This window comes from Spea bombifrons, chromosome 7 (genome assembly GCF_027358695.1).
Source record: "Spea bombifrons isolate aSpeBom1 chromosome 7, aSpeBom1.2.pri, whole genome shotgun sequence".
In the NCBI taxonomy this organism is placed as follows: domain Eukaryota; kingdom Metazoa; phylum Chordata; class Amphibia; order Anura; family Pelobatidae; genus Spea; species Spea bombifrons.
The window spans coordinates 3,213,588-3,225,128 of NC_071093.1; the positions used below are offsets into that span (position 1 = coordinate 3,213,588).

General features: G+C 42.7%; 1 protein-coding gene across 1 annotated transcript; it reads right to left on the minus strand.

Annotated features, from left to right (window-relative positions):
- Positions 1 to 1,996: 1,996 nt before the first annotated feature.
- Positions 1,997 to 10,860, minus strand: LOC128501902 (motor neuron and pancreas homeobox 1-like). The gene is made up of 3 exons (XM_053471544.1): positions 10,117 to 10,860; positions 4,070 to 4,230; positions 1,997 to 2,755 (listed from the first exon to the last, which is right to left on the minus strand). The coding sequence occupies exons 1-3, from the start codon at positions 10,448 to 10,450 to the stop codon at positions 2,483 to 2,485; spliced, it is 768 nt and encodes a 255-aa protein (XP_053327519.1). The 5' UTR covers positions 10,451 to 10,860; the 3' UTR covers positions 1,997 to 2,482.
- Between the last annotated feature and the right edge of the window lie 681 nt (positions 10,861 to 11,541).

The window sequence follows — 11,541 nt, forward strand, 5'->3', positions numbered from 1 at the left end:
AGTGCTAGTCACATGCCCCAGCACCCCTGCACATGAATATGATACAGGCAAAAAATAAAAACTGGCCCAAAATAAAAAAATAATATGATTGTAAGGTAGGCACAGGGACTTTTCCATGTATTGTTTATACACAGTTCAGAAACGCTATAGCCTTTGACCCGTAGAGCTTTCAATCTAATCAGGAGTAATGTAGCACAAGGTCCAGCACCAGAAATTCCTACTAAATACTAAGAAAAAGCCATAAAATCAGATTGACAAATAGATCCTGGACTGTATTCTGGAACCTAAAGACTGATACAGTAATAACCCCCCAGCGCTGTATACAGTAATATAACCCCCAGCACTGTATACAGTAATATAACCCCCAGCGCTGTATACAGTAATATAACCCCCCAGCGCTGTATACAGTAATAACCCCCCAGCGCTGTATACAGTAATATACCCCCCAGCGCTGTATACAGTAATAACCCCCCAGCGCTGTATACAGTAATATACCCCCCAGCGCTGTATACAGTAATATAACCCCAGCGCTGTATACAGTAATATAACCCCCCAGCGCTGTATACAGTAATAACCCCCCAGCGCTGTATACAGTAATATACCCCCCAGCGCTGTATACAGTAATGCTGGTCGGTGACAAAAACCTGGTTTTATCCCATTTTTTTTCCTAGTAAACTCCCTTTATCTGCAGACCTGGAGCCGCCGTTGCTGTCAGTCATGTGATATTTTGGGTGACTTTCCCGGCTCAAACACCGCACTGAGCTGATGCTTTATGGCAATGCTAATGAAGTCTGTTCCCTATAGACTTCCATTAGTCAGAGAGTCCGACTGGGTGATTAAGACTGAGTCATTCTATTTCTCCCCACGGGCAGTATGACAAGGTGGGGGGGGTTCCTTAGTAGATCGGGGCTCAGATAACAGAGCGAGAACTCATACATGGTTAATATGCAGCTGCCTGAAAACATTATATTATGGGGCAACAACTACAACTGGGGGGGGGGGAACAAACCAGAGGAATATTTTTGAAAATGTATCTTTAATCTGTTGCTTATTAAAATCGTTGGAAGTTGCCTTTAAAGGTTAGTTGGGTTATTTGGTTACCCCCCCTCCTTTGACAACAGCCATCTATTAGCTGATTGTTACTTAAATTAAAGCCTTTTGCCTTTTACCCCACACACAGCAGCTGAAATAAGTGCAGTGTAAAGCACAGGTGCATTTCATAGCGGGGCGGGGGGGTTGGGACAGGAGTTACTGGGATAACTGGGATTAATGAAGATCTAATGGGATCAGACTGTGTATAAACTATGAGTCATTCACCAGGGGGAACGTAAATCAGCGGACGGGGAATGAGCAGCAGATCTGGGCCCGGCGCCCACATCTTCCAGCGGTCCTATAAATTAACGCAGTTAGTGTATGGGCTCCGGGACGGCCGGCAGCACCGACTGCTGGAATTACCCCGGCTATACATCACTTTAATGCATGTACTTTGCAAATTAAAGCTGTCACCGCACAATGAGGGGCACGATTTAATCCTTTCACGTCCTTCCATTCTTCCTCTCCTCCTTCCGTCAACTTCATTCTCGGAGGTTTTACCACCCATGCAGTGGGTTTGATGGAAGGGCTCTGCGGATGACATGTGCTGCAAGACGCCAGTCCTTGAGGGCCGCAAAACGGGCCAGGAATTACATGTATACCCTTGCCAGGAAACGAGTAGATTCGCAAATATTTAATCGCTCAAGCTGGGATAGCCAAAAAATGTGGCCCTTTCGGGGATCTAGGGGCCCACACACTCTTTATGATCCTGCTGCATTGAGCTCTAGGCTCCCCAGTACGGATTCTGTAATGCACTGTTCATGGGCGGTATTTTTATGCCGCAACAGACTCGAATTTGACCAGACAGGACCCAGGACTGTCCTGGGAAATTCAGGACTGTTGGCAGGTATGCTATTTACACACATCTACGCATGGGAGAAGTAAGCACCAAGACCCTTATTGCTTTTTTGAAGGAAAGTTTAGGAAAGGGAAGGATACACAAGGAGACTCACTACTACTATATGTGGTAAGACGTTTGAGTGACATATTGTCCACGTTGAGCCTTAACGATAAGATGCAGTTCTGGTGTAAATGGGGGACAACGAGCGACAATCCATTGATAATGATTTCCATGATAATAGTTCCAAATTCAGAGCTTTTCCCCCCAAACTGTTCTCCTTAAACAAAGCTCCATAGCGGCAGTAAAATCTCTCAGTGGGTCTTTTTTTTGACAGTCTCTGTTGAAGGAACGTTCCTAGTTTTCTTTCAATCTTCATTTTCCTCTCCCCACCCTGATCCACAACACCCTCTGAAGACAATTTAGAGTTAAATACATATAAATTAAATATGACTTGCTCCCCTCCTATTTGGGGGAATATTATAGTCTTTGATAAATAAATAAAATGTGGTTTAGCGTTCCGGATCACCTATAGTCCATTAGTCCTTTATCTCACGGCGAAGGAACCGTGGCGGTGTCTTCTTCCGAACACAAGGACTCTGGGCTGTAGCTCATCTGGGTGGTATGTCTTAAGATGTCTGCGCTCGTGTCAGGCCTATGATATCCACCGTCCTCCTCGGCTTCCTCATCGTCTTCATCATGAGCGTCTTTTACCGGTGTCTTCCCGTCCGCTCTCTGTTTGTGGCCCTGGCACAGCGGGCCCTGCTCTTTAGCCTTGCGGCTTCTTTTCCATTTCATCCTACGGTTCTGAAACCAAATCTTTACCTGCGAAGAGATGGAGAACTTTTGAGAAACAATAAAAGCGAAGATTTCATTCTAAACAAACTTTAAAAAAAAATGCAGTTATCACGATTTGGACTTCAGCGCCAACCTAGACTCTAAATGCTTCCCGCAACGTCTTTGTCAAAGGTGATACCTATTATTGGGTCAACATAGAAGAAGACGTAGAGTCATAAAACCTTCTTATTGTTTGGAGGTACAGTGACTGGTTCCCAATAACCTAGACATTCTGCCGGGACATGTTGTTGGGACTATTGAGGCCGTTGGCAGCTATGTGTGTAACACTGCGGAGTCATCAACTGAGTTAGTTATCATGTAACTTAGTAAAAGTGTCTTAGCCAGCAATGTGCAAACACGGCCACTAGGGGGCAGGCCTGCTTCAGGAATTAACCTGTCGCCAGCGGCCTCCCGTCTTAGCGCAATAGGTTTGGAAGCGTTTGCTGCGTTAACGTAATGCTTCACAAGGAGATTACAGCCTCTTACAGCTTGTACTCATTTTCAGCAGTGGATATCCTACCGATTAAACATTGCTTTTGAAAGAAAAGCACATTTTGTCCATTAAAATAACATGAAATGGATCAGAAATGCAGCGCAGACAGGGTTAATGTTGTAAATGACTATTGTAGCTATTGTTCCAATGGCCCTTTATCACTCCCATCACTCCTGTGTTCCAATGGCCCTTTATCACTCCCATCACTCCTGTGTGCCAATGGCCCTTTATTACTCCCATCACTCCTGTGTTCCAATGGCACGTTGTGTTCGCTGATCCAAGTTGAAGTTTAAAAGGGAGGTAGATGATGGGGAGGAATAATCATGCAGATCCCCAAAACAGGAAGTTAAGATGCCTGCTCTGTGAAATGGGTTTGTTATAAACATTTATTGCTTATTTTAATGTATTTGCTTCAATGTTTATGGGCTTCTACTATATGAATTAGGGTATATTAATTTGGTCAATGGAAATCGGATAAAAGGCGTATTCTTTAGAGTAGACGTGCAATTGCATGCGGAGGTTTACTTACGTTAACCTGTCCAGAAGAGCTTACTATTAAACCTAGCGGTACACCCAGACACCACGACGTCTTTCTTCTCCCACCGACCAATTTAACCTGAATTTATATTTAGACATTTCTTATGCCTATAACTTACCCTTTTGCGTTATTAGGCTGTTGCCAGTTGCCCCCTTTGCCCCAAGGAAGATACCATTTTGCCCTTTTGCCCCATGCAAACATTTTGTCTGCATGGTGAGAACCAGCGACTTACTCCACTTAAGGACCTGTGACTTATTCATTCTGTACCCACCTGTGTCTCGGTCAGCATCAGAGAAGTTGCCACCTCGAAGCGCTTGGGTCGAGATAAATACTTATTAAGTTTAAACTGATTCTCAAGCTCCAAGAGCTGTTGGCTGGTGAAGGCTGTGCGCGGCCGTCTGCATTTCCCGATCAGTCCTGACTGCGCGGCGGCTGAAAACAAAGACAAGGATTACTCAATAGAAGCAGCCATCTAAAGCAGAGACCTCTGAGGTCCCAAAGTTTTTGTGACTACAGCGACTACTGTCTTTTTCAGTGTTAGCCTAATAAAAGGTATCAAATCCTACTAAAGGCTCAATTTACTCTTCAATAGATATTAGTAATTATTATTGCTAATATCGGCTAAAAATACACTTTCAAAAATATTCTGCAAAGACCGCCCCCAAAACAGAGGGTTTTTAAGCACTTTTTCCTGGCCCTTGAATTGATGCTCTACGTGTACAATGAATACAGACCGATTCATTATAACTTCTCGTGTGAGCCTGACGTGTTTTCATCAAAGGCAAAGGATTTTGTGGAAACGTCACACGGGACAAAGGAAAAGTACGCAAAAAAGGAGAAATTAATCCCCAAAACCTCAAATAGAGCAATATACACATACAGATCCTTCATTGCCCCACCGCTAATTCTCGCACAAAGGCCGGGTACTTAAAACCTGCTCTGGTATCTATTGTGAGCAAATGATTCACGCCTAATGATAATATTTACCGGATCAGGCAAATTTCCCCTTCTCATGAACCTCTGCACTCTGACCCGATCCTCTGTGATCCGGATAACGCTGGGTAAACAGTTCTCTATATACTGGGTGTCGAGCTGTTTGGAGACCCATCATTAGTTATTAGGCAGCTGATAAGGCGATCGCCAGCGTGCTAACCTATTATTAATACAGCTCGCCGCCATTCACTTTCTGCTGGCTTTGGCTACTGGGACATGATATCTGGAAGAGGTTAAGTGCAGTATAGGATTCACGAGATGAGGGTCTACACCGCGTACCCCCAAATTTAACAAGAAAAACTAAAATTCATTGGAAATTCATAGTTCTTTTTAACCTTCCAAATGTTGTATAGACCAAGAGCTGAATTACTCTCAAATACCCCAAAGTTCTTATTTAAAGAAACTATTGATGAGGGTCCCAGTATAGGTTTTGCAGCCTCCCCTATATCTATACATTATAATTTATTTCAGCACACCTCCCAAGTGTCCCTGTTCAGGAAGGGCAGTCCCTTTATAGACTACTAGCGTTCCAATCTCTTAATGTTACCACTTGTGTATCCATTTGTCTTCTTCATGATTAGAGATGACCTTACCATGTGCTACATTGAGAAATGTTGTATCTATGAATAAAGGATGCAATACTAGATATTTCATTTTATAATTATTGTATCTACTGAGCATGCGCAGTGTATTTGTGATCACCCCACGAAGAAGAAAAAGAGATTTACCAGCTGGAAAAGGTTTGTGACATTAAGAGCATTAAAGATATGGATTCCGCTATCTACAGGCGTTTTGGTCTCCGGTTCACAAGACACCGAGATCTGCCTTAAGAAAGATGGAAGCTTTCTATGTAACCTCCTTGCCCCCCCCCCAGCCACACCACCCACCACAAGTGTCCCAATTTGGCCATTTGAAATTTTGGGGAACAATATTGACCTATAGTAAATGTATTAATAGTAAATTAAATAATTTGTAGTAAAAATATATGAACTAAAGATATATAAAATCCCTAAATGCATCTATAAATAGAATTTTTTTTAATTATTTATAGCCTCATAAAATATCTTAAAATTACCTATAAATATGGCCTTTTATCTAGAGAAATGTATATATCACCGGCTGTCAGAAATCACCAGCTGTCAGCCAGAATTCTGAGCTATATAATGCTTCATTGTAAAACGTAACAGCTAACAAAACTTAAAGAAACAAAAAAAGACTCCAAACACTTTTACGACCATTAATAACAGAGCGCTGCATGCCCCGGCAGACTGTTTTTGCAAACTGGAAAAATAAACATTTCTTATCTTAAGTCAACAAAATGCACAGAATTAATAAGCATATTAATAATGGCTGTAATACTGAGGAGTCCTCTGTTTAAACGGACAGCTCAGAAAACCAATGAGCAGAACGCGGACTGTGGGCCTTTGTTCAGGGGATGATTTAATCATTAACTCAGCTAACATTAGAGCTGTATATACCTATGTAATAAAAGAGGCTTTTATTAAAAATTAAACACTGGCCAATTAACACAGCTACAAATAACTGAAATAATGTTGAGAGAGAGAGGGGGAGAGAGAGAGAGAGAGAGAGAGAGAGAGAGAAGGGGAGAGAGAGAGAGATAGTTTGTTTCAGACATAGTGAAGTTTAACTTTTGGCTAAAAACTATATATACAGGAGGGTATAGAGAGGGAGCGAAAAAAAGAGAAAGGGAGAAAGATAAAAAGGAGAAAGGGAAGGAGAGTAAGAAAGAATGAAAGGAGAAAGAGAGGGAAAGATAGAGAGTTTGTTTCAGAAATAATTTAAGTGAAGTTTTTCTTTTGGTTAAAAACTAAATATACAGGGGGGTACAGAGAGGGAGAGAAAAAAAAGAGAAAGGGAGAAAGAGAGAAAAAAGAAAGGGAGGAGACAGATAAAAAGGAGAAGGGGAAAGGGAAGCAGAGAGGAAGGAAGGAAGAAAGAAACAAAAAGAAAGAAAGAGGAAAAAATGTGTGTTTGTGTAGTTAGCACTTTCAATTGGGCCGCGTAGTGTATATATTGGGGTTCTATCTGTTGCTTAACTTAATCTCTAAACGCTATAGAACCAATTAGACCCAAACTTTAGGTATGATTTACAGCGGAATTATCTATCGATACGAGTAAAGGGCGACATCTGTTTTAGCCGCATGGAGAGAACGTTCCAGTTTTTTTTTTTTTGTTTTTTTTTTTACAATTGTTTTATATTTTAATGACACACATTAAATAAATCTCACGCTGCTATCAGATAACAGATGCAGAACAAAGCGGCACACACTGCACACCCATGAAATAATCCCAGTGCCAACACACATCTCACACACACCCCAAACCTCTAATCTGGGCAGTATATGGGTTGGGGTAACGGGGCTTTGGGTAACTGGGAAATCTACACCAGGACTACTGGGCCGTGATAGAACACCGTGCCACTTATAACACCGCCAAGATAAACAAGTGCTCAGACACTTTTTATTCCACCCCACAGATAAGCAGCATTTCCACCTTGCAAGGTCTTTCCCAAAGCTTGAGGAAGACCTAAGAAGGTCAAAACGTTGGCAGTCTCTACGGTGGATATAACTTCTGCTGATACAGGATTAGGCAGCCATTGCTGGATATCAACAGGTACATACCCCTAAAAGTACAGGTGCCTAAAGCAAGGAGGGGTGGTTAGAAGCGTCAGGGGTGTGTTAAGGGGCAGGGATGAGTACATAAACCTGCTTAGTACATAGAACCTGCTGGCAGATCGGCCCCATTCGGCCCCCCGTCTAGTCGCCCGTTTCTCCTGCTGTAAAGACTCAAACCTTAATCAGTCGTCGGTCTCGTCTTAGATTCAGGAGCCGTGTGCCTATCCCATGCATGTTTAAATCCCCTCGCTGTATTAACCTCTACCACATCTGCTGGGATGCTGTTCCACTTATCCACTACCCTCTCAATACAGTAAAACATCCTTATATTACATCTAAGCCTCTGATCCTCTAGTTTTAGATCACGCCCTCTTGTTCTAACACTATTATTGTGAAATAATGATTTACAAAGCCGGGATATGATATGATGTCATATCGCGGTGCCCTATTGTAAAACATTACAAGGCAGCCGCGTGGGAGCTATGATTGAGATCTGTGCTGCAAAAGTTACCGAGGTACGTGGAGGCATCCGCTGGGGCTGGAATTGACCCCCCCATTGATCAGATTTCATCCAGCACTGGAAAGGTTAAAGGGCAAGGCTCTGAAAGGCACCTCAATTATTTAGTGCCCAAGCAATGCAATAAGACAAAGGAGGAAGGGGTTTACAGCTTGTCATGCGCAGCACAAAGAAGGCACTTACTGCTTGATTTATGGCTGCGGAAACCATTCCCTGTTAATTTATTGAAATGTCCTTGTGAGAAAAAATAAATGAAAGACAACGGCACTAAATGTCAGCTCTTCAGACTGAAAAACACCACTTAACGTCATCCCGCCCGTTCCCATCATCTCCCGGTAGGCTGGGATTTCATGTTAATGCTGCAGAGAGTTTATAAGGCGCTATCCTCTATTATATTTAACAAGTGAACCTTAGCAGATCTGTTTCAATTATTTTCAGTAATAGAGAAAAAAAATACAAAACCATATTTTTTTTTTAGTTTGTCTGGCAACAACCAATCAGTGCTTGCCTATGTGTCACATGACAATTAATTGTTCCCGGCAAAAAAATATAAGTTAACCAAAATTAAACTTGACTTATTTCCAGGATGGGTTTGGGTATTCGACAGCACCAAGAATGATTGCTTCTAGGGCTACATTTAAATATAAAAGTGTAATGTGGAACAGCCTCCCAGCAGAAGTGGTAGAGGTTAATACAGTGAAAGAATGCATTTGATTTTTAATCGTATCCAATCAAAAGCCAAGTCTTCATCCCATGGAGCTCTCTTTATTATTTTCTCTTTCTCCCCCTTTCTCTTTCTGTCTTTTTGTCTCTATATCAGTCTCTCTTTCTCTTTATTGTTTCACTCAAAGTTCTTTGGAACAAAAGTAATTCCTGCAAACACCAAACCCTCTTCGCCAACAAACACAGGGATATTATATTTGATTACTTTACCCATGTAAATGTCTGTGTAATCATATGTTTGTGACAGGATGACATACGTGTAGGAAGAAGCTATAGAAACGGTGGTGGGTAAGAGGAACAGCCTCTCAGCAGAAGTGGCAGACGCAAATACAGTGAGGGGATTTAAACACGTATGGGGTAGGCATATGGCTTCTGAATCCAAGACGAGACCAACGACTGACTAAGGTTTGAGTCTTTACAGCAGGAAAAACGGCCGACTATGGGGCCGAATGGAGCCGATCTGCTGGTAAATTCTATGTTTCTATGAATTGCTCCTAAAATTAAGTTTTGCGTTTTGCCCCCTCGCTCCTGTGCCATGTCAGAACTATTTGCCATCTACCAACCTTCCAAGGGCTGGACTGCTCATCCATGACATCATACGTGCCTAATGGAAAATGCTACTTATTGTACAGCGCTGCAGAATATGATGGTGCTATATAAATCAATAATAATAATAATACATAAAAAAGGTGCCACAATATTTCGCAAGTAACACAGGTTTACTTCACTTTAACTGTTATTGGCCCATTCTGATAAAATATATTATCAATTATAAATATAACATAAAATTTAAGGTGCAGTGGGTAACATTTAGAGGATGTTGATGTGTGTGCACAGTGCTGGGTATACTATTAGCTGGTCATTTCCTCATTGTTTATGTAGCTGAATGCTTAACACAGCTCCAGACCCTGTCTGATTCCCCCTAAGACCCCCTCGTGGACATTAAATCAACCCTTTGACGTTAGTTTGAATGGATCATTCTTGGAACAAGGGTCTTCTCATTGTGTGAGTCCCAAGTGTGTGATTAAAGCCAAGTGCAGAAAACATAAAGTCTGGGAGGTCAGCAGGGTCACTGCGCCCATCAAAGGGGCATCAGAGCCACCTACATCCCATCACATGGAGGGCCACCTAAAACGATGCCTTCAGACAGGTTCTAGTAGAACATTAAATGGCTACCAAAAATAAATCTGCCATATGGAGCAAACAGGGTTATCTATGAAGATGATATGCAGAGGTAGAAATAAGATGTGCGTATGGTTATACGAGGACATCAGGGCTTCAGAAATGGTTCTTATATAGGAGCCAAAGACATGTAAGTGCCACAATGTATCAAGAGGAATGAAGGTACTATTACTGACTCACAGTGGCTTAATGGGCACCTGCCTGATAGAGTCATTGGTAGCCCTTCTCCAGCAGCCCCAGTAACCCCCCGTGCCCCCCAGTACTCACCATGAAGGTCTGGTCCTCTGTGCAGGAGGAGTCCAGCTCTCAGCCAGTGCTCCAGGGGCAGTGAAGAAGTCTTGTGGTGGTGAGACCCCGAGACCCCAGAGAAGCTGCTGTAGGGGAAGGCTGGGTGTGGAGTCCCCAGTGGGGGTAAGTGATAGAGAGGTGTGGGGTATAGGCTGGGTAGGGGCAGGAAAGCAGTTTTGGGAAAGATGTGAGTTATTGAAGCTGATTGAGACCCTGGGTGTTCTCTGTCCTGCTGTGGCAGCAGGTGGGGGCGCTCCTCAGCCAGGAGGGCATCAATCCGGAACCTCTGGGACTTCTCCATTGCTTTCTGCATTTGCTCCGCCAGTGGGGTATCTCCTGCTTGCAGGGATGAACTGTCCAGGAGTAGCTGCTGTTTCTTCTGCCCCACTGTAGACTGTCTGGGGTAAGTACTGCAGGAGTGCGGGGTGGCTAATTTTGGGAAGTACCTATTTGTTTAAAAATGTAGTCACCTTAAGGAAGAGTTCATAAGTTTTCCATACTAAGCCCCTCTTGGTTCAGAAAGTCCCTTAACGCTGGACTGCCAGCTCTTCGTGTTGGTCCCCTGACACCTGTGGAGGAGAGTTACCTCTTTCATCCGTATGGGACAAAAATCCTTGAAATTTATAACATCTGTGACTCTCGGGATCTTTTAGGTAGCCAAATGCCCCTTCTTGATAGTTTTGGCAGAGTGGGTAACTTAGCAGTCCTCCTTCTTCATCATCCAAACCTCCTACCTATCCTCTCCCACTCCCTTGGGGCAGTAACTCTCCAGCCTCCTGTGCCTCTGCTTGGTTGCCCTCCTCCTGATGTATCTGATCACTTCTCACTCACTCCTATCCTCTATTTCCTTATGTGATCTCCTCCTGAATCCAGCTGCCTGCTCCTGATTGGTTCCCAAATACTTACCTCACCCTGAACTCCTTCTGCCCCTGGTAAGTGGCAAAACGCCATTCACTAATTAAGTAATTAGCCTCCCATTTCAAACTCCACCAGGTCATTCTGTCTGGAAGGGGTATTTGAATATCCATGCCCCCCCTGTCCTGACTCCTGTACCTCTATGTGACTCTGAAAACACTGTCAGGGGAATAAAGAGCTCCAATTAGCTAATTAATGGACCCCCAGAGAGTAACAGGTCACTGGGGGAGGAAAGCTAAATCATCTGGGACCTACAGACCCCCAAACCCTTTCCAGTTTTTATCGACCTATGTATTGTGTATAGATTTTAACATAATGTGAATAATAATAATACTAATACCACTAACAATAATAATTGTAGATTTATATATATTATCTCTATAGCTGCATATAATAATTTTTAAAGTATACATATCTGCAAAATGATTTTTTTTATTTATATATATATATATATATATATATATATATATATATACAATAAAAATACCC